Below are 24,765 nucleotides of genomic sequence, written 5' to 3'. Positions count from 1 at the left end.
AAAGGCCTACTTATAACCACGTTACTCTGAAGAATTAATTTTTAAAACATATAAAGGAGATTTTCACCAATCTTCGATAAACTGTCCCCTATAAACCGAAATTCTACAAATATTTTCCCTTACCCGTTCCCTTGAGCACTGGAGCAGCCTGGAGAATGGCTCAGGGAAGTGCTGCCAGCACATGGACTTTTCTTAGTGGACAGATCAAGTACACCGTCTGCAGAGACACAAACACACACCTGAGGATATTAAAAACTAGGGACAAATGTGAACTGAACAGACTAAAAATGACAAAGCAATAGGTCGAGTCAACCAAGCAGATACACTAGCTATATACGTAAGACAGGGTATCTTCCCTCCTAAAGTGACATACATTTAGCAAAGCTTGTTATATCTAACATCTCCAAGGGTTAAATATTTTATTAATAGGGCAAAAGAAAAGGTACAGCCTACCACTGAAGACATCAGGATATAGTCAGGTATTAGAAATTGCAGTTTACACAGTATGTAAATAGAACTATTAGACTTCGCTTTCGAAATGTGCCTTTATCAAAGCATATGAGATCTCAATGCCACATCATACAGATTATAAAACCAAATTCCTCAAGAGCTAAGTCTACCCGAAACACTAAAACAAACATTAAAGTTGGATTTAGAAAATCTTACGTGACACAAATCATTTTGAAACATAAGTTTATATGGTTAAATTATATGTATATACAAAATAGTCTGTAAGATGAATCAGATGTTAACTGTGATTTTCATGTGTCCTCATTATTCTTTGGACACATCTGCAAAAAACTGTATATTTGAATTCAATCTTTTGGAAAAACTCTTCAGAGATTCAAAATTCCCTTCTTGGTATTTATAAAGGCAAGGTTTTTCAATTAATAAGCTGTTACAAACTGGTGAGCAAAGTTTAAGGAAAGAGAAGAATGAAATCGTCTTGATACTGATGAAAGCCTAGAGATTTAACCATTTTTTACTGAAACTAGAATAACAAATTCATGTTATCAGAACATAAAATTAGAAGACCTTTTTATCCCACAAAGACTTCTTTCCCTCATAGACATGTCTAGAAAAGAAAACTCATCTTCTAGACAACTTTTAAAGCTGCCATTTTGTCCAAAATTAACAGAGCAAGCTAATAATCAATGGCTCTGATTTTCAGCTGACGAGCAGAGAGGCCTTTCTATCTAGTTATGTTAAAAACTGCCCCAACATAGAACCTAAATAGGATTTGTGTCTGAGCACACTGTAACTCCTGATTTCAGGCTGTTAAAAATATGTGACTGAGCTTGTAAACCAAAAATCCCACACTCATCCAGAATAACTGTTGTCCTTTAGAGTCACTAATATTTCTAAAAATATAGTTGTAATCTTATAAGGACACCAAGTTAGCCCAATTAGACATCTAACAAGCAAACACACTGCTTAAAATATTTCCAACCAAAATATTTCCAACAAAAGACACTATTTAAAGACTTCCAAGCCTGTCTAATCATCAAATAGGCAACATATTTTAAGTCTACTTAAATATACTAAATATACAGTGGTTTCATTGAAAACACTTGAAAATAGATCTGGGAAATATAATGTTAAAATTCTGTTTCACTTGAAGTCTATACACTACAATCCTGTCGTCTAGGTCAAATTCCTCTTCAGAGCATACGGTCAGTACAATGTATCTCTTAAGTACAGCACCAACTAGAAGAAGTTAAATTAGACTAAGTGGTATCTTTGTATGTTAATCTCTATCATTAACATTTTAAATACAACCTCTATACTGTCATTCTCCTATTGTAAACCTGAAGTTTTTAATGCAATATTTAGAGCAGAAAGATTTTTAGGGGCGCCTGGATGGTTCAGTCAGTTAAGCGTCTGACTTTGGCTCAGGTCATGATCTCACAGTTTGTGAGTTTGAGCCCCATGTCTGGCTCTGTGCTGACAGCTCGAAGCCTGGAGCCTGCTTCAAATTCTTTGTCTCCCTCTCTCTCTGTCCCCGCTCCCCCCCCCCCCCTCTCTCCCACGCATGCACACTCTCTCAAGAAATGAATCAACATTTAAAAAAAAAAAAAAAAAAAAGACTTTTAATGAAAGCTACTAATCTTTGGTAAAGATAATCCTCAATAAAACAGAAAAGCACAATTTTGCGAATATGGTGACCAAAGGTACACTGATCAATGTGAACATATGACAATGAGGAATTCTACTAGGAAATCTCTCAGAATTTTGAGATTACGATTGCTGTTCTTTACCCAGAAACAGGAAAAAAGAAGAAGAAAAACTATTCAAAAATGTATTCTTTAAAAACCTAAAGCCAGTCCATTAAATGTAAATCCTTCTTAAATTACTTATAATAAGCAAAAGAAAGTCCTTTCTAAGAGGTTCTTCATACAAATTCAAACCTAATTTTGCAAAATGAACATGTATTTCTCACCAATACATCCACACCTCTCATAACTTTCTGCACACTCTTAGGAGATATTCTAGGAAAATGAACTCTCACTAGAATAGACATCACCAATTTACAATCTGTAATGGGTCAAACAATGGCCCAGTTGAAATGCTCACTGCATCTCTGTGAAATTAAAAGTAAAAGGGATCACAAAAAACCCCAAATATTTAATCTATTTAAGAGTAAACTTTTCTTAGATTCAAGAAATATTTGCTAAGCAAAACTGATAACCTTTTAACCTTGTCCCTTAATTAGGATCCTCACTAACAAATTTAAATTACCTTGGAAATATTCTAAGGTTAATTCATAATACAGTACATATACATATGGAGGTGCTTGTATATATACATGTATATCCATATACATATGGAATACACTGAACAACCTGCTGTGTCTACGGTCTTCCTCATTATATCTAACCCTAGGAGTTTCTTTTTTAGAAATGCAAACAATAGACATTCTTGCCTTATAATTTCATTTGCAGAGTATAAATTCTACCTAACAAGATACATGTATTTCTCAGCTAGGCGCTAATTCTAGAACACTGATGATCAGGGGAAACACAATTTTTTACAGGGGTTTTAAAAACAATGGATATGGCAATGCTTTGTAAAACATAAAATATTTATATAAATATCAAGTAACTTAAAGTTCAGTAACAAGTGTAACCACCTAACTTTCCTGAGTGGTACACTGATCTCGACTACAAACTACTGATATATAATGTATAGTAGCCATTTTATCTGTACTTCTCTATGACTGCATAGTCAGGAATAATTTAAGAATCAAATTAGTTTTTATCCTATTGTTACTGGTGCCCTACTTGCCAATAATTTTCTTCTCCCCAAAGTTAAAGTATTCTGATTGGACAGAGGAGACCTTGACATCAAACCATACCTTGTTCGCTAGGTTCTGACTGAGACTTTCTGACAGTAAGGTCCAGAGGTGAGTCTTGGTCAGCCATGAGAAGTTTGCTGAGCACAGGGTTCTGAGTAGTTGCAGCCGTGGGAGAGGTGGTGACTGGAGATGCTTTCGGCAGGCTTTGGTTCTTTGTGCTATTGGGCTGGCTGGGGTCCTGAGTAGAGCTATTTTTTGAGGTATATTCAGCAGCAAATTGTTGGATCATTCGCTGCATGATCTCACGGGCCACTAGGGGAATATTGGGGTCGGAGACCCAGGGACTGTCTGTAAACAAAGATTTATTTACTTTTAAACTGGGACAATGTACTACAAAAAAAAAAAAAAAAAGACAGCTTTCAAGCAAACATAAAATTTCATTTTCTTTTTTTCTTAAAATGCAATCTCCTAAAAATAGTATTCCCTCCCAGAATTAGATTTTTAAGCTCTAAGCTTATGAGCTGCAGATTTTTTAAAGTAAAATTTTCATAAAATCACTTCTAAACACCCCCCTCAGTATTATGAAATTAAATAAAGGGAAAACAAATAGTATATCTTATGGGCAAGAATCACTTACCTGATACAGAAATCTCAAACCTTTCTTTTATGAAATAATTACTTCTGTTTACCACCTATAGATTACATCTGGTTTTTCCTAGACCTTTCCTCAGCCATCTCTTCCTAAATTGTTGAAGAATGGATTACTCAGTTATGAGTACATAATCTACTTTCTGTCAAAGACTGAAGGCATAGCAAAATTGTAAAAGGAGATACTTAATATAAGGTCCATGACAGACTGGGGCCATAGCCTCACATTTTCAGGCTCGTAAGAATCACTTTGGGAGCTTGTAAAAACAGACTGCTGGGTCCTATCCCCAGGGTTAACTGATTTAGCAGTTCTAGGGTGAGGTCAAGGACTGGCATTTCTACTAAGTTTCTAGGTGCAGCTGGAACCACTGGGCTTGGAGTTTAAAGGCCAGATCTCAAAGTTTAACACCATATATTTTCCATGAGTTCTTTAAATATACTCTGCCAATCATTAAACACAATAGCAAAGGAATTAATAAAATAAACTTATCAATTTCTAATCCACGTTAATTTAAAAATAAAGACCATATGAATTCATTAACTTGTAGAACTTCTGGCACTGGGAGGGACCCTGAAGGTCAAACAGGGCAAAATAAAAGAGAAAATGTTTGGTATAAATATATCATCACATCTCTATCATTACCACACTCTCAGGGAGACTAAGCTTCTCAAGAGCAGAGATTATGTTTGTTTACCTCTGTATACTCAGCACCTAATCTTGCCTGGCATAAAGTATGCATTCATATTAGCTGAGTAATAAATGGATCAGTCAAACCAATCACCATCAAATAGTGGGTTTTTTTTTTTTTTTCTGTAGAAAAATAAGGTTAATGTGTCTAAAGAGAAGTGACCTCTTCAAATCTGTATAGATGGTTAGTGGTAGACCCTTGATTAAAACTCTCCCCCTGATCTTAATGTTCCACCTGTGACCTTTACTTCCACACCACACTTCAGAGGTTTCAGAAGGCAGTTCCAGAAAACCTGAGTTTCCTTGGTCTTTTAAAGATCAACTACAGAAGGTAAATTACTTTACCCATAATATGTTGGAGCTGTAAGGGAATTAGGTTGATTTATAAATTTAGAGATAAAACTGACTCATTACAATTCAAACCTAAAATCTCCACAACATACACATCATCAAAACTTCATGGGACTCTAAGAACAATTTTTTTTCCCCCTGAAAAACAACATTAAATACCAGAAGAAAGTCTAAAGTCAGAATATTTAATTCTCTGGAGTTTAATGAGGTTTTTCTCTACCAACAGCAACATTTCTGTTCTACCAAAAGTACTTCTAACCCCATGTTTCTTCTCTATAAATAGACTGAGTGTGCTAGATGGTTTAAGAATCAAGGTATTCAATTAGGTAAGGTTCAGAAATTATTACAACCATGAATGAGTTCCTTAAAAGTTTTAATAAACATTTTAGCCATACATTGCTTTTTTAAAATCTCTACCCACTGAATATTCTTATTAATATTCATTTAACTTTCCACTTAAGACCTATCCTCCAAATAAAAGACTGTATATAATTTCAAGTTTTATATTTTCTCAAGTTTTATATATTAATGTATCTTCTTATCCCCTGTAACACATAAAGTTTTCAAATACGCAGAGTTAACTAGATTCATAAATATACAGATTTTTGAAAAATCAGGGATTTTAGAATAAAGACCATAAACTGCTACCTCTGAGCTTTAAATGGCTGTGGTGTATCTTGCCTCTTTGTTGAATGAAGAACATAACCATAAAACACAATACATACTTACAAATTGATGACATATCTGTCATATGAATTTCTACGTGTTTTGAAAAGTTTCCTGAACACATTTCACTCTTTCATTTACTTAAAACACAACTTCTATAAATCTAGACATGTCTTGGGGGAACATGCACAAGTGAGTCAAATAAAAACCACAAATCAGATCAAAATTAACACTACAGGAAAACAAGTAAATGTTACATTACAGCCACTTATGTTTTTAAAATGCAAATCTAACTTTTAGAAGGTGTCAAATTTTCTAACACAAGTGACAAAGCTGGAAAAAATTTGATAATGATAGTTGAAGGTATACCGTTCATAAGCTAAAATTTATTACTGAATCCATACCACAAAAGCCTACTTTAATTGCATCTATGTTCCTACTTAGCTTTTAGAACCTTTTCATACTCATTTAAAACACACAATTTGCAATACTTGGAAACAAAGTATTAATAACTCCAAATCTCTGAACTATTTATTTAAAAAAAATATATATATATGTATGTATATATGTATACACACACACACACACACACACACACACACACACACACACACACACCCTTCAGACTAAATTGCCTGTCATATCTCTGCATATTATATACATTTTTGGTATAACTTGAAGAGTACTAATGGCTTTCAGACATTTCCATGAAGATTAATATTTAAAAATATCAATATTAATACATAAAACAAGGAGGAAGGTACTTCTAATAGCAAAGCAATAGTTCTTTTTCTGAACATCATATGCCAGTATACAAATACACGAACTTAACTTTACATACAATTTCAGAGGATTCTCATCCCTAAAGTCTACCCTAAGGCTGATTCCAAGGTAAACATTCCTTCCCTCGTGTATCCAAAAGTTTAATTTTAAAATAAAACTTAGAAGAACTTTAAGCTATTCCTACATGACAAAGGGATGGGACTAGCAGAGAAGTAGGCTAGAATTCTCTTTAGGAATATGCTTATGATTGGCCTTATTAACTCCCTCCAAGCAAAGACTGGATGAAAAGTGGTTTCTCCACATATAGGAAGAGGAGCTCCTCTTTGCAGATAACGAAGATTGCTGCAGCATTAGGCCCGTGACTCATTCAGTACACATCCTAAAGGACAGGAGCAGCAGAGGAGCTGTAAAGATATTTTATTTAATAAACTGACAGAACGAGTCTATCATTTATACTTTAATGTGAATTACTTTAATAAAACAATCAAATGTTTATACAACTAAGAAAATTACTATTTGGAACATAATTTTAGATTTCAGGGTACTTAGGGGATGATAAAGTGAGCATGGGAGCCTCAGTTGGGAGCTTCACGTCAGAGGGTGCTGAGGGTACTAAAAGTGAGGTGAGGGTGTACTGAAAAATTTAATTTTGCATAGGAAAAAAAGGTGTCACTGAAAACAATAATCTTGTGCGTTCCTTAATTTTATAGGACACTTCATACTCCATTTTGAAAATACTGACCACATTAAGCAGAACATCAGCTGGTTTCCAACTGTAACCAACCAATTAGAATAGCACTTTATCAGACTTCCAACCACTGTAAAGGCAAAAATCACCCTTCAAATTTCAGAGGGAAGGAGGGAATTCCCAGAAGAATGAGGGATATAAACTAGAACATATAAAGAAGTACTAAAGAAAGCAGAATCATTGAGTCTGCTGAATATTAGAGTATTCAGGGTCACAAGAGTTTGTAGGAAACTTTTTTAGAACCTATCACAGTAACCTCCGTCTTGGAACTAGAGGAAAGACATAACTAAGGAACACAAATCCATTTAGAATTTCTTGAAAGTAAAGACTTCACTAGAATGGATCATAGAGGGAAGGAAGCTTTCTGAAGATCTTGGCTGATGGTAATTAGGCTTTGTGAATAGAGAAACAAAATGTAAATCATGTCTACAAAGGTTTTAAGGAGAAAGTTAAATTGAAAAATATAAGAGGTGGAGCTATTAAATACCACCTCAAATGTAAGGGGGAAAGTTTTATTACATAATTATGAATTCCTTTCTCTAATTTTAATAATTTAAAGAAGTTTCAGCAAAACAAGGCTCTATCAAGGAAATAAATGCCTGTAAATCTAATTTTAAGATACAACTTCACATCTCTCTAAATGAAATTTCAGCAAGGAATTACTAAAATTTTATACAGTTTTATGGTTATGTGCGATTAAAACTGTCACTATGTATGTAAGAAAATTTGACAAAATATATTAGTACTGAGACCTCAGAATTTTTTAGACTTTCATAATACTTTCAGGAACTATTTAACAAAACTTACATGATTCCATCACTTCAAACTGAAAAAGAGGGAAGAGGAGTTGCCTTAACCTATTCCAAATTTAACTTGACCAAAAGAATATAAAGTGTGTTATCAACAAAGAAAAATGTTTTTAAAAGTAACTCTTTTTAAAAATGACATTAAAATTAAGAAAATATAAGACAAGCAGATGCTAAATGCCATTCTTCACTAGAACCAACCTTTTCTATAAAAGACTGCATTGAGGAACTCTTCTGCTTGTCTCTCGAATCGAATGATTTTTGCTTGCTCTTGTTTAAGCAGAGCTTCTTGCCCAGCTCCCGAAGCTGGTTCATCCAGACCGACTAAGTGTCCCTGCAAAAATATTTGGTGAAATATTTGCACAAAAATCTTTCCCCATTCAGTATCAAAAGCACAGATGCAAAATCAAAGACAAATGTTAGTAACAGATAAGACAAATCAGTTTAATACAATTAAAATATCTTAAAACTTTAAATCAGAATAAAATTTATCTCCACAAAAGTATAAAAGCAAAGTGAATGTAAAAATATACTTGGGTGGTTTTTATGTATCTTACAAGTTTTGTTTAAAACTGACAGATAAACTCTAATTAAAATAACATTACTAACGGAAGATTTTTCTTGAGCATTTAAATATGTCCGTTCTTATTACACCATACAGCAATAGTACACAGACATTCAACTCAGACAAAAAAAAAATAGCTTAAATCCTAAATACTATTTGAGAATTATGTTTGCCCTCCTAGTATAAGATGTTTTCTCCAGACACAAAACAAACATAATTTTAAAAGGGCCGTTAGAAGGGAAAACTCAAAAGAATGTATCCGAGTTCATAATTCTGTGCCTAGAATATAATTCATAAACTGTAGCTTTCAAATGTTTAGAGAGTTGTGAAATTAATACGTTAAAACTGGCTCTAGAAAACAGAATTTAAAAATATACTGCGTCACATGTTCTAAAGGTACACATTTCTATATATGCTTGAACATGCTTACAATATAAACATGTTAAGTCCTGATCACAAAGTTTCAAACTGCCACACTAGATTCATCCCAAAGACTCCCAGAAGCTGCTCTCAGGCTGTAGGAGCACTAGACTAGGTAGACAATGCTTTGCATTTTACTTCCACTCTTGTAGCTAATGAACAGGAGACTAAGTAAGTACATCTTTTAAGTGTTCTTTAAGTTCCAATGCATATAATTTACTTCAAATCACCACAATGTATCACCACAGGCATATATAATTCTGTCATGGAAAACTTAAAAGTACTTAGAAGTACCTAAAAGTACTCTAAAAAAGAAAATGGGGACACACCCTGACACAGTGAAAAGGAAGCAAACAGGGCACTGAAGGCACATTATAATCCACAATTTTCTCAAAGATTTCAAATACAAGCAATGACATGTGCAATCAGAATTTTTTATGATTTCTCCATTGTACAAACTGTGTCAACAGCACAACCAAAATACGTGTCTTTTGCAAAGACACATTTAGCACCAATTATATATTACAGTTTAATATGAAGAACTCTCTTGCATAATCAAACGAAAACAATCATCCCATAAAATATCCATGAGACACGTTAAGTCTGCCACATAAAGAAAATATTGTTATAAAGTCATTATAAAAACATTTTCATTCATTCATTCATTCATTCATTCATTCATTCATTCATTCATTCAGTAGGCTTCCCCGGCCCAGCATGGAGCCCAACCAACACAAGGCTTTTAACTCACGACCCTGAGATCAAGACGTGAGCTGAGATCAAGAGTTGGACACTTAACCAACTAAGTTTATTATAGTTGTACTTGCCAACTTTATTATAGTTGTATTTGCCAACATTCTCTTTTGTGGCCTAAAGAAATTAATTTTTAAAAATGAATCACAAGGGGCGCCTGGGTGGCACAGTCGGTTAAGCGTCCGACTTCAGCCAGGTCACGATCTCGCGGTCTGTGAGTTCGAGCCCCGCGTCAGGCTCTGGGCTGATGGCTCAGAGCCTGGAGCCTGTTTCCGATTCTGTGTCTCCCTCTCTCTCTGCCCCTCCCCCGTTCATGCTCTGTCTCTCTCTGTCCCAAAAATAAATAAACGTTGAAAAATAAAATAAAATAAAAATGAATCACAAAATAATGTAATTTTGATACAGATTTAACATCTGAAAGGATCAGGAACAGGTACTAATTAGAGACCAATAAAATCCTCAACTGTATTTTAATGGCATTTCATTGTTTAGTGATTTTTAAACTCAGACATTATATGGTATAAACTGTACTTAACCCCTCAGTCCTACATTCAGTAAGTTTAGTCAGACTTTCAGCAGGATATCTTTATTTTTCGTGTTTAAAAATGTGTATCTCAATGAGAGAAGATGTTAGTTGAAGGACGCATTGTACACAGTGTAGTTTCAATGCGTTAAGCATACAGCTATCCCCATTGATTCTACACATACATTTACAAATACGTGTATCCTTTCCATGTCTTTCCAAGTTTTTATTTAAATTCCTGCTAGTTAACATACAGTGTAATATTAATTTCAGGTGTAGAATTTAGTGATTCAACACTTACATACAACACTTGGAGCTCACCACAAAAATAAGGAACACTTCACGAATCTGTATCATCCTTGGGCCATGCTAATTTTTTCTGTATGGTTACAATTTTAGCATATGTGCTGCCAAAGCAAGCACAGAATATCTATACTTAAACCATGCTCAAATGTTGCATTCAGGCTACTTTCTAATCTAAATCAACTCATAGCAACTAACAGCACTCAGTAAGGAAGGTGTTACATGTTTTTTCTTGAATTAAACAATTAATTACCAATTTTATCAACCTGGACGCTGAGATCTTCAGATAACTTTTAGTTGGTTCATCTAAATTATAGTCACACCTATTTGTTTTGTTTCCAAACAGTTTTATTGAGATATAATACACGTATCATACAATTCACCTATTTAAAGTATAAATTCAATGTTTTTCTTGTAGCGTCACAGAGGTGTGGGACCATCACCATGATAAACTTCAGAATATTTTTGTACCTCAAGACATTAACAGTCACTCACTTCCCATTCTCCCACTTGCCCCAACATTAGGCAACCACTGTATTATTTTCTGCCTCTCTCTACAGACTTGCTTATTCTGGATATTTCACATAAATGGAATCGTGCAATATTCATGGTGTGTGTGTGTGTGGTTTCTTCCTCCTAGAATAATGTTTTCAAGGTTCACCCCATCGTAGCAGATACCGGTACTTCGTTCCTTTTTATTGCCAAATAACATTCCATTGTACTGATGTAGCACATTTTTCCCATTCATCAGTTGATAATGACCATTTGGATTTCTTTTTGGCTGCTATGATAGAAATAATGCAGTCTTTAGTGTTTGTGTACAAGTTTTTGTGTATTTTCATTTTTCTTGGATATGTATTTAGGAGTGGAATTTGTAGATCATATGCTAATTATATTTACCATTCTGAAAAAGTACACTAAACCATCCTCCAAAGCAGGTGTACCATTTAATATTCCCAACAGCAGTGAGGGTTCTGACTTCTCCACATTCTCATGAACACTTGCTATCATTTTTATTACATCCATTCCAGTACACAAGAAATGGTGCCTAATGGTTCTGATTAGATTTCCCTAATGATTAATAATGTTGAACATCTAACTGGCCATTTAAATACCTTCTTTGGAGAAATGTACATTCTTATGCTTTGCCCAGTTTTTAATTGGGCTCACTTTTTTAAAAAATGTTTGAGTTGTAAGAATTCCTGATATATTCTGGATACAATTCCATTATCAGATTTAAGATTTGCAAATATTTTCTCCCATCAATGAGCTTTATTATCACTTCACTGATGTTACCTACTACTGTTAACAGTACAAAGTTCTTAATTTTAATGAATTCCAATTTATTTTTTGACATTTGTGCTTTGGTATTATATCTAAAAACTAGTGGCTAGCCCAAGATCATTAAGATTTACTCTTATGTTTTCTTCTAAATGTTTTATAGTTTTAGAACTTACTTTTAGGTATATGACCCGTTTCAAATAAACTTTTGTGTATGGTAAAAGGAAGGGGTCCAACTTCCTTTGTCAAAAATCACTGGCCATAAATTTTACTTCTGGATGCTCAACTCTGTTCCGCTGATCTACATATCCATCTGTAGGCCAGAAACACACTATGTTGATCATGGTAGTTTTGTAGTAAGTTCTGCTATTAGGAAGTGTAAATCCTCTCTTCTAAGATTGTTTTGGCTACTCAGGCATCCTGTAAATTTTTACATGAATTTTAAGATCAGTTTGCCAATCTCTGCAAAGAAGTCACCAGAAATCTTGGTAGGTTACGCAGTGAATCTGCAGGTTATTTGGGGGAATAATGCCATCTTCATAATATTAAGTGTTCCAATCCACGAACATGAGATCATACCTTTCTATTTATTTCTATCTTCTTTATTTCAACAATTTTAATTTACAGTGTACAAGTCTTAAACTTGTGTTAACTTTATTCCTAAGTATTCTATTCCTTTTGATGCTATAGTAAATGGAACTGTTTTCTTAATTTTCACGTTCAGACTATTCATTGCTATTGTATAGAAATACAATCAATTTTTTTTAAAAATGTTGTATTCTACAACCTTGTTGAACTTATTAACTCTAATATATTGTGTTTTGTTGATTCCTTAAAATTTTCCATATACAACATCATGTCATCTACAAATACTTTTTTTTTTTTTTTTAACGTTTATTTATTTTTGAGACAGAGAGAGACAGAGCATGAACAGGGGAGGGGCAGAGAGAGAGGGAGACACAGAATCGGAAGCAGGCTCCAGGCTCTGAGCCATCAGCCCAGAGCCCGACATGGGGCTCGAACTCACGGACCACGAGATCGTGGCCTGAGCTGAAGTCGGATGCTCAACCGACTGAGCCACACAGGCGCCCCCATCTACAAATACTTTTACTACTTCTTTTGCAATCTGAGTAACTCTGGTTTCTTTTCTTTTTTTTAGACAGAGAGAGAGAGAGCACGCACGTGCGCATACAAGCAGGGGAGAGGGACAGAGGGAGGGAGAGGGGGAGAGTGGGGGATGGAGAGGAAGAGAGAGAGAGAGACAGAGACAGAGAGACAGAGAGAAAGAGAGAGAGAGAAAGAGAGAATATCTTAAGCAGGCTCCATGCTCAGGGCAGAGGCCAACACGAAGTTCAATCCCATGACCCTGGGATCATGACCTGAGGTGACACTAAGAGTTGGATGCTTAACCAACTGGGCCAGCCAGGCACCCCTGCTTTTATTGCCTAATTGCCAAGGCTAGGGCTTCTGGTAGAACAGTGCATAGAAGTATTGAGAATGGACAACTCTGTCTTGTTCCTAATTTTAGGGGGGAAATGTCCAGTTTTTACCACAGCTGTGTATTTTTGTAGATCAGGCTGAGGAATTTCTCTTCTAGTCCTAATTTCTTGGGTGTTTTTATCACAAAAAGGTGTTGGATTTGGTCACTTTTTGCAGGGACATCCATTGTGATGATCACGTGGTTTTTATCACTGATTCCCATTAATGCACTATATTACATTAATTGATTTTGTGGTGTAAACCAACCTTGCATTCCTGAGAAAAATCTCACCTGGTAAGAGAGTATAACAGTTTTCATATGTTCCTTGATTTGGTTTGCTAATATTTCGTGGACAATTTTACTGTTGTTATTGGTATTCCTAAGTGATTCTGCTCTGCAGTTTTCTTGTGATCTGTCTGATTTTGGTATTCAAATACTGGTCTCACAAAGCGAAGTCGTCTTCTATATTTTAGATAAATTTGTGTAGAATTGGTATTAGTTCTTTTAAAAATATCTGGCAGAAATCACCAATGAAGGTGTCTGGCCACAGGCTTTTCTTTGATGGAAATTTTAAAATTACCAATTCAATCTCTTCACTTGTTCTAGGTTGCATTAGTTTCCCAGGGCTATTGTAACGTATTACCACAAACTGAGTGGCTTAAAACAGCAGAAATTTATTCTCTCACAACTCTGGAATCTAGAAATCTGCAATCAAGGTGTCAACAAAGCCATGCTCCTTCTGAAGGCCTCTATGAGAGAATCCTTCCCTGCTTTTTCCTAGCTTCTGGTGATTTCCAGCAATCCAACATTTCTTGACTTGTGACAGCATTAACTCCAATTTCTTCTTCTAACTTTACGTGGCCTTCCGTGTGCGTGTCTTGGTCTTCAAATCTCCCTTATAAAGACACCAGGTGCTGGACTGAGGACCTACTCTAATCCAGTATAACCTCATTTTATTAATTAATCCACAAAGACCATATTTCCCAAATAATGTCACATTTATAAGTACCAGGGATTAGAACTTCTTTTTTTTTTTTTTTTTTTTTTTTTTTTTTGAGTGGGGGCACATAATTCAACCTGCTACACAGGTCTGTTCAGATTTTCTATTTCTCCTTATGTCAGTTTCAGTAGTTTGAGTCTTATTCTAGGCATTTGCTTGTTTCATTTAAACTATCTAGTCTGCTGATTTATATATGATTCACAGTAGTATTTCCCTTAAATCCTTTTTATCTCCATAAAGTCACTAGTAATTTCCCCCATCTGATTTGTGATTTAGTAATTTGAGTCTTTCTCTTGAGCAGTCCTAGATAAAACATTTATCAATTTTGTTGTATCTTTTCAAAGAACGAACCTTTGATTTTGTTAATTTCTCTATTTTTCTATACTATTTCATTTATTTCTGCTCTAATCATTATTATTTCCTTCTGCCTGCTTTAGGTTTAGTATGCTCTTCTTCTCCTGGTCTTTTAAGGAAGACAGGGCACTGAACTAAGATCTTTTAAAATATAGGCAGCTGCAGCTTTAAATTGCCATCTAAGTGCTGTTGGCTACGTCTCATAAGTTTTGGTATGCTTTGGCTTTCATTCATCTCAAACTATTTGCTAATTTCCCTTGTGATTCCTTCTTCTGATTATTTAGAAATGCATTATTTAATTTCCACATATGTGTGAATTCCTCATATATCCTCTGTAACTAATTTCTACTAATATCATTCCTTTGTAGTGGGAAAACATATTGTGTATGATTGGAATCCTTTGATTTTTTTATGGCCTAGCAGAAAGTCTTTCCTGGAAAATGTTCCACATATACTTGGAAAGAATCACTATTTTGTTCTTTTTGGGTGGAGTGTTCCTTATACACATCTGTTAGGTCTAGTTGCTTCAGAGTGTTGTTCAAATCTCTCCTCTCTGTTGATCTTCTGTCTAGATGTTCTATCCATTATTGAAAGTGGAGTATTAATGTAGTCAACTCTTGTTTTTGAACTATTTCCCCCTTCACTTCTGTCACATTTTGCTTCATGTGTTTTGGAGTTCTGTTGTTACATATGTAACAACATATGTTGTTATATGTCTTCCTAATACATTGACCCTTTTATCATAAAAAATGTCCCTCTTGATCTCTAGGTTCATTGAAGTCTATTTCCCCCCAATGTGCAGCCTCTGTTGTCACTTTTCTCAGGGGATGCGGTCTTGAGCATGCAGTCTCCCTGTCTACTGGGAATGACTGTGGGTTTAGTTAGACTCTCTGGCAGTTTCTTTCTCAGGTCTTCCCTTTACACAGTGCTCACTGATCAGCCTGTAGCAGTATCACACACCCAGGCGTTAGCCTCTACTAGTTTGTTTCATTGGTGTGTTGTTGCCACATCCTGGGGCATAAATTGCACCAGTGTCTGATCCAATGAAAGTGGGGCCTCTTTGTAAGGGCAGGGTGTTGCCTTGCCAGTCTTTGAGGCTAACTCGAACCCCAGGAGGGCTCTTCTTTTTATCTGGTTCTCTCCGTAAAGCTTCTGACTGGTCTGCCATTTCACTTGTTGCTACTAGTATCATGGAGCTACCAGCCTCCTCTTAACTGTTCACCACAAAGATCTCCATCATTTTCAACAACTTTTTGTAAGCTCTGTTCCAAATAAAGTCAGTCCCCCTGAGAGAGCTACAGAATTCTCCGTTCTCAAGGCCTGCCTTTCCCTTTGGAAGAACCACTGTGCCGCTGCACAGGAACTGGAGGTTAGGACAATAACCCACTTCTCTCAGAGTGACATCTGTGCTTTATGACAGGGGGTGGTGGATCACTTGCCTCTCCTGGCACAGAACTTCTGCCTTATGAATGAGGCCTGACCTAAACCTCAGTATGCTCAATCTGCTGAGACTGGAGCACACTTCCACTCTGAGAAAAGGCTGAGAGAAGGAAGGCTTTTTGACCTCAGCTGCCTGGAAGACAGCATCTGCCACGAGAAGCTAGAAGGTATGAGTGATGCCCGCAGTCTGTTTCCCCTGCTCAGACAAGAGTTAGAGCTTCCTTCAAGCTGAGCGCAGGGAGAGGGTGGGAGTGGGTCATGGGTCAAATGCCAGAGTCCTGTTCTTACTGAGATTTAGTACGTTTGTTTGAACAAATCATTCTCCATTTGCTATATGCTCTTAAGATAATTATTTCCAGCTTAAATGATTGCTTTAAAATAATTTCACCAGTTAAATGGTTATTTTGCTTGTTTTTATCCAGAATAATAAACAGAGATGAAAAATATAATATCAAATCATATGCTTTTATCAAGTGCATCTGGTCACCAAATTAAAAATTTACAGCAATGATGTATAAACAAAATACAGGCCATCCTCCCTTACTGTACATACTATATGCCAAAACTAAATGAACCAACAAGAACAAAAACATTCAAATGGTACAGAGCTAATAAAGTTAACCTAACAGATAGGAGATCCAGAAACAACAAATTCATATCACCCCACCCCCGACCCCCTCCCCCACATCTGAAATTTAAAAGAAGTCATTATGTATGGTATGCCCCCCCCCCAAAAATGATATGACATACTCTTCTGTAAATAAAAAGCCACTGTTCTTCCTTACAGTTATTATCCCTATTCATTAAAGAACAAGTTGTTGGCCCAAAACAGAAGAGGAATAAAGTTGGAGATACGCACTGCAGTCTGCATCTCCTCGGAATTTGCTTCCTTCAGAATTCAAGAATTGGTCCTCCTACATGGGTTTGTTCATAGCCACAGGTGATTCTGTCATATCAAATCTACTGTTTCTTCTTTTTTATTTTTTCTACTGTAAGCTTCTTAAAAGCATATATATCTAGAATATACTGCCAAAGCTTTTGATTCTGTAGCTCTCAGGTAGGAAGCAGTCATGTTTTTTAAAAGTTCTCTTCAAGGGGCGCCTGGGTGGCTCAGTCTGTTAAGTAATCGACTCTTGATTTCTGTTCAGGTCATGATCTTACAATTCGTGAGACTGAGCCCCACTGTGGAGCCAGGTTGAAATATTCTCTCTCTCAAAAATAAACATTTTTTAAAAAGCTCTCTTCTTGGGGCGCCTGGGTGGCTCAGTCAGTTGAGCATCTGACTCTTGATCTCAGCTCAGGTCACGACTCCTGGGTCATGGGATCAAGCCCCATGTGGGGCTCTATGCTGAGCATGGAGCCTTCTTGAGATTCTCTCTTTCCCTCTGCTCCCCTCACTCTCAAAATAAATAAACATTAAAAAAAAGTTCTCTTAAGAACTGAAAAGATCAGTATCATACTTTAAAACTTATTATGTATTTATAATAAATCTTAGTATTTGGGAAGGCAAATCCCTACTTGTTATGTTTTCTAAAATGTCCTGGCCATTTTAGCTTTATTTTTTCAGATTATATTTAAAATAGCTTAGTCAATTCTTCTCACCACCAACACCAGCTCCCCAAAGAAGACAAGGTGGTTTTTGTTTTGTTTTGACAAGGTGGTTTAGATCTGAATAGCAATATACTTAGAAAGTATTTCAGGAAGTAGTAACACCCTTAAAAATATTCAGTCTTTTCTTTTAGGAGCTGCTTTACATTTACCCAAGTGAGCTATAATGGAGCTCAATTAAAATTCTGTTGTTTATTCATGTAGTTCCCACATATTTATTACTTTACATTTTTACTGTCCATATGAGAAGGAGGTTTCCTTAATTTTCTAACTGCTAGTGCTAGCATAAAAGCAGAAAAGTGTGTGTGTGTGTGTGTGTGTATGTAAAAGTTAATTCTGTACACAGTTTTTGGGGAAAGCGTAAGTTGTGTATCTTCAATTGCTAGGTTCTCTGGCAGCTTCACAACTCTGTGTCAATTTCCCAATATCCTTTTAAGGTAATTTCTTTTAAGGGCACTGTGAAGGTGATAAGGAGAGGTAAAGGAAAACAAAGCTGCAGAAGCCACCAACACTGTGTGGTCTGATGATCCATCACCCAAAGCAGGAAAGGAGACTTAATACTGAATATGTTGGGATCTTCAATAGAAAAAAACCTCAAGTTCTTTATTAAGTTTGGTTACCTCTACCTTCATAATCCATACAATACACTCATTTTATCATCCTTTGCTACCTTTTTGGGAACGGCAATAAAACATCCAAAAGACGTTTTCAATTAAGAAGTTCATACTTTTTCCTACAACTTAAGGGTTGCTATTTCTCTGTACTACTAGAAATGTTTAAGGAAATTCCATAGACTTAAGAGAAATGATACTACAAAACATTTCTGAGGGAAATTTAAGATGTAAAGAGGATATAAACCATGATCATAAACTGAAAGACTCAGTGTTGCTAATATGTAGCTAATATGCTAACTGATCTACAGATTCAGTGCAATCCTAATCAAAATGCCTACAGGCTTTTTGAAAAATCAATGCATTGCTTTTAAAATTTATACAGAAAGGCCAAGGACCAGGTTTAGCAGAACAAGTTTGAAAAAGAAAAACCAAGTTGGAGAACTAGTACTACTTGATTTTCAGATATAAAGATACACTGATCAAGACACTGTGGCATGGGTGTAAAGACAGACATATAGTTCAATGGCAAATAAGAGTCCAGAAATATACCCACAGGCATACTGTCAACTGATGCAACAAAGATGCCTAAGAATTCAATAGGGGTTAAGAAGGTCTTCTCAACAAATGGTGTTAGAACAACTGGATTACCTTATGCAATACAGTAAACCTCAACACTTCAATAACACCATGTAGAAAAATTAACTAGGAACAGATCAGGTACCAAAACACAAGAGTCAACACTAGCAAGCTTTCTAAAAGAAAACATGAGAGTTTTGTGTGTGTCTGACACTGGATTGAGCAAGGATTTCTTGAACAGAACATAAAATACATGAATTGTAAAAGAAAAAATTGGCAAAAGGTTTTATACAGAATGTATAAAGAACTATTACCACTTAGTAAGTTTTAAAAATGGAGAAAAGATTCAAACAAATATTTCACATAAGATGTATAAAGATGTTCAACATCACTAATCAACAAGGAAATGAACAATAAAATCACAGTGAGATACCACTATAGACCCACCAGAATGTTTAAAGTTAAAAAAGACTGACAATATCAAATGTCGGCAAAATGGGAAACACTGGAATTCCTATACGTTGCTGATGGAATCAGAAAATGGTTAAGTCAATTTGGTGAACCATATAATAGTATAAGGTTAAATATACAATGACACTACCACCCAGTAATTTCAATTCTAGGTATTTATTCCAGAGAGATGAAAATATATGCCCAATGGGGCAACTGGGTGGCTCAGTAGGTTAAGAGTCTGACTTCGGCTCAGGTCATTGATCTCACAGTTCGTGAGTTCAAGCCCTGTGTCAGGCTCTGTGTTGACCTGACATTTCAGAGCCTGGAGACTGCTTTGGAATCTGTGGTTCCTTCCCCCCGCTCATGCTCTGTCTCTCTCTGTCTCTCAAAAAATAAACAAACATTTAAAAAAATAAACTAATCTTAAAGAAAATATATGCCCAAAGACTTATATGTAAGTCTAATATATTAGCCAACATCTGGAAACAATTTAAAAGTCCAAAAGAAAGTGAACTGATATGGGGACCTACTCAGCAATAAAAAGGACCAAGAGTATATACAAAAATAAGAATACCAAAAAATTACGTTAAATGGAAGAAGTCAAATATGAAAGACTACACAGTATTTCACTCCTATTATATAAAACTCTAGAAAAGGTAAAACTAATAGTGGTTGCCTTAATTGGGTGTCCAAGAAATGGACTGACTACAAAGGGACATGAGAAAGCAATTTAGGGTGAGAACTGTCCTGAACCTTGACTGTGCTGGTAGTTACACAACTGTATACATTTACCAAAATCTATTAATCTGAACTCTTAAATTGTAAATTTTATTATATACAAATATTGCCTCATTAAAAAATCATTAAAACATAGGTTCAGGGTATTTAAGATACTAGATACTGAACGGATCACTGAATTTTGGCTCTTGTTGAACTAACCATTTGGAAATCAAACAAATGATTCTTACTTACATTTTAAGAGTCACAAAGAAACGTGACACTTATTTTCAAAACCTCATATGAATGTTCTTCTGTCAAGCAAGCATACTTTTAGTATCTTTCACTTGTTCTCTACGTTTTGCATTGTATTTTGAATAGATACAACTAAATAGTCACCATGAATTGTTGGCATTTCACTATTTTTGTTCTATCTCTAGATCCAAATCAAGATAAGGAGGTTGATCATTGTGCAAAAGCTGGTCTTTGTTAATCAAGTTGTATGCAGACTGGCCAAAAAGGGGGATACGTGTATCATCCAAGGAATCAGATCCCCTTAGAAAAATGGAATTCAGTATTGCAGCAGGGAAAAGACATGATGAACCCAGAATATCTTGTTGTATCAGAAAGTATTAAAGTGCTCAAAAAATGATGGGGACATGTCAAAAGGATATACTAGGTGGTTTGAAAGGGCTTCCATTAACCGAATCTGGGATACTGGATAACATATTTGAACAGAGTAAGAATCTTGATTTCACAATGACAGAGGGATAGGAAAACTCTTCTTCACAGTATAAAGCCAAATGAAAAAATACAGAGGAATAATAATTAGAAAAATCACCATTTCAAGCCATCAGAAAAACGATTCCAGCAAGAAATTACCATCAACACCAAAATTAAAGTGGATGAAGGTTTAGTAAAAAAGAGATATCTATGTAGTCTCAAAAGTATCTCTTCAAAAATTATTAATTACAATGGGGCGGCTGGGTGGCTCAGTCGGTTAAGCGTCCGACTTCAGCTCAGGTCACAATCTCGCGGTTCGTGAGTTCGAGCCCCGCGTCGGGCTCTGGGCTGATGGCTCAGAGCCTGGAGCCTGCTTCTGATTCTGTGTCTCCCTCTCTCTCTGCCCCTCCCTCGTTCATGCTCTGTCTCTCTCTGTCTCAAAAATAAATAAATGTTAAAAAAAATTTAAAAAAAAATTATTAATTACAAGAGGGAAAGAAGTACATACCATTTCAGTGGAAAAACCTAGTGAACATCAACCCTGTCAAGGGATCAAAATAAAAATCACCACTAAACTAACATCGTGTGCTTCACAATGTGATCATTCTACCGTAAGGATAGAACACGACTTATTTAATATTCCTGCTAAAAGATCATGGCCTGAATTTAATCATGAAGAAATATTAGAAAACCTAAATTGAAAAACATTCTACTAAACAAATGACCTGTCAGCTTGGAAGTTCGTACTTAGGGCAATAGTTAATAAAATTAAACAAAATACAAAGATTAAGATTTCTTGGGGCGCCTGGGTGGCGCAGTCGGTTAAGCGTCCGACTTCAGCCAGGTCACGATCTCGCGGTCCGTGAGTTCGAGCCCCGCGTCGGGCTCTGGGCTGATGGCTCAGAGCCTGGAGCCTGTTTCCGATTCTGTGTCTCCCTCTCTCTCTGCCCCTCCCCCGTTCATGCTCTGTCTCTCTCTGTCCCAAAAATAAATAAACGTTGAAAAAAAAAAAAAATTAAAAAAAAAAAAAAAAAGATTTCTTAAAGTTTCTTTTGTAACTCTACTATTTGTCACCTTACGAGTTTTGGTGTTTTGGAGGGTAAGAATGGGGAAGGACACTTATATAAGTTGCTGATTTTATGAGAGAGAACACTTCAGGAAAGGAAATGGAAGAAATAATGACAAATTTCACTTGGGAAAGGTTAAGATGGCTTAGACTTCAGGAGTGTGATACAAAACTGAGGGGGTAACATTTTAGGGCCATCCCTATCTAAATTCAAGACCATTCCTCATCTGTACGTACATGTGTTCTCCAAATTTAAGTGATTTTTAAAAAATTCATACAATATGGTATAGAAAACCTAGGAATTAGAAGCATGTGCATGCATGCAAGTTTTGTAATATTATGTTAGCAAGCCTACCCCAGTAGATCATGGGCCTGTATCTACATCCATGTCTGCTACCCATGGCTTAGTGACATTTCAAGCAATGAACTAAAAAGAGCTGACAAGATGCAACTCATTGATTTAAATGCCACTCTCCTACATCTTATTATTTTAAATGCCAGCAAGTCTTAAGGAAAATGGCTCCACCACTTTAAATGCTCATACTCTTTAAGGTCAGTTATCTAAAAAGAAACCTTACTTCATGTAAATTATTGCTTTTTACATTAACAAAATAAAAATTGTGCTTAATGCAATTTTTACCATATGTCAATTTTGTTAAGCAAACCATCAAGCTAAAGAATAGAAAAAAACAAAGTTCAAAGCTTGAATACACACCAGGAGTTAAATATGGTATTCAAAATATACAACAAAACTACCATGAATGACTCTTATCAGTACATCTGTTACTACTTTTCATGCAAATTAAGCCTAAAATGTAAGTGGCAAATGACTATTACTGCTCTGCTTAATTCACCAGCATCTACTATCAGCATTTGCAGTTACAGCTTTTTCTCCCTTATACATGTACAGTTATTAAAAATACTACAAGACAAATGCAAGTCACCTCCACAGTCAAGAGCATGGGTTTCCTATATGCTTCCACTGGCTAGAAATTAAGTTTATACTATCCCCATTCTTATCCACAACCCAATCTCAATCCGAAAACTTCCTGAATTTCGATCTGTTCTCCATAATGACTGTGGATGTCTCCAGATGCCCAAGACCATTATAAATAGAAGGGATATCCAACTGCATATTTGAGGCAGTGGTATTATAAAAGCCTAGCTAAGGGTAATCTTGCCTTTTTCTAAACTTTTATAGCACTTTATCTATACTACTCTGACAGTACTAGTTTTATAACCTGTATTATAATTATGTGGGGTGTGTGTGTGTGTGTGTGTGTGTGTGTGTGTGTGTTTCTTACCTCCTCCACTAGACTATAAATTTCTTGAAAAGAGCATCTGTGGCTAAAACCTCCTTTTAATTATTCACAGTACCTTTATTTCAACCACAGTAGCTGGTGCTTTTGAAATAATATAAAAGTAAAATATACAGCTATTGATTTTAACTTTAGAAATAAGGAACTGACAAAATTTTTTGAAAGAAAAAAAGGCAGACTTAATTGTTAAGATGTCAATACTACCCAAACTATCTACAGATTTAAAACATAACCCTTATCAAAATCCCAATGGTATTTTTTGCAGAAATACAAAAATCCATCCTAAAATTCATATGGAAACTCAAAGGACCCCAAATAGCCAAAACAATCTTGAAAAAGAAGAAAGTTGGAGATATCACACTTCCTAATTTCAAAACATACTATGAAGCTACAGTAATCAAAGTAATAGGTACTGGCATAAAGACAGACACATAGAATAATGGAACAGGAGGGAGAGCTCAGAAATAAACCCTCACATATATGATCAAATGATTATTTTAAGTTTATTTTGAGAGAGATACAGCACAAGCAGGGGAGGGACAGAGAGAGAGAATTCCAAGCAGGCTCCACTCTGTCAGCTCAGAGCCCAACGTGGGGCTCAATCCCACAAACCAGGAGATCATGACCTGAGCCAAAATCAAGAGTCAGATGCTTAAACTGACAGAGCCACCCAGATGCCCCCCTATGATCAAATGATTTTTGACAAGAGTGTCAAAACCACTTACTGGGAGAAGAGACACTCTATTCAACAAATGGTATTGGGTAAAATAAATATCCACATGCAAAAAAGCATGAAGCTGGATCCATACCTTATACCACACACAAAAATCAACTCAAAATGGATCAAAGATTTAAAACTATAAAACCCTTAGAATAAATCCTTATAGCAGGATAAGCTTCATAACACTAGATTTGGTAATGATTTTTTTAAATATGACACCCAAAGAACAGGTAACAAAGGTAAAAATAAACTGGACATCAAAATTTTAAAAGCTTCCATGCATTGGGACGTGTGGGTGGTTCAGTTGGTTAAACGTCTGACTCTTGATCTTGGCTCAGGTCATGAACTCACAGTTCCATGACTTCAAGCCCTGCCATCGAGCTACGCACTGTTAGTGTGGAGCCTGCTTGGGATTCTTTCTCCCTTTCTTCTGTCCATCCCCTGCATACACTCTCTCAAAATAAACTTTAAATTAAAAAAAAAAATCTTCTATGCATAAAAGGACACAGTCAAGAGAGTAAAAAGATAACCTACAAACTGGGAGAAAATACTTGCAAATCATTATCTGATAAGGGCTTAATATTTAGAAAGAACTCCTACAACTCAACAACAACAACAAAAACCAATTCGATTTAAAAATGGGCAAAAAGACTTGATAGACATTTCTCCAAAGAGCATGTACAAATGGCCAACAAACACATGAACAATCACTAATCATAAGGAATACAAATCAAAACTACAATGAGATACCACTTCACACCCATCAGAATGGCTACTATAAAAACAAAAAAACAAACAGAAAATAACAAATGTTGGCTAGAATGGTGGATAAATTAGAATTTTTATGCACTGTTGGTTAAGAAT

The 24,765-nt window shown here is 35.7% G+C and overlaps 1 protein-coding gene and 1 pseudogene across 15 annotated transcripts in view; both read right to left on the bottom strand.

Annotated features, from left to right (window-relative positions):
* Nucleotides 1–24,765, bottom strand: part of LCOR (ligand dependent nuclear receptor corepressor) — a 145,949-nt gene that overhangs the window by 42,548 nt on the left and 78,636 nt on the right. For 11 of the 15 annotated variants that reach the window (XM_045438395.1, XM_045438405.1, XM_045438400.1 and 8 more), the window contains 3 exons: nucleotides 8,187–8,319; nucleotides 3,356–3,643; nucleotides 124–217 (listed from right to left, as the gene is read on the bottom strand). The exons of 2 other annotated variants lie outside the window; for them this stretch is intronic. In XM_045438395.1, coding sequence (XP_045294351.1) covers nucleotides 124–217; nucleotides 3,356–3,643; nucleotides 8,187–8,319 — 515 coding nt within the window. The remainder of the gene's footprint in view (nucleotides 1–123; nucleotides 218–3,355; nucleotides 3,644–8,186; nucleotides 8,320–24,765) is intronic. 2 more of the 15 variants (XM_045438399.1, XM_045438401.1) reach the window with 2 other exon arrangements.
* LOC123577575 lies at nucleotides 10,571–10,669 on the bottom strand (annotated as a pseudogene).

Source organism: Leopardus geoffroyi, chromosome D2 (assembly GCF_018350155.1).
Source record: "Leopardus geoffroyi isolate Oge1 chromosome D2, O.geoffroyi_Oge1_pat1.0, whole genome shotgun sequence".
In the NCBI taxonomy this organism is placed as follows: domain Eukaryota; kingdom Metazoa; phylum Chordata; class Mammalia; order Carnivora; family Felidae; genus Leopardus; species Leopardus geoffroyi.
Note: the sequence above shows the minus strand (reverse complement) of the source record. Positions and strands in the feature narration are given on the sequence as shown.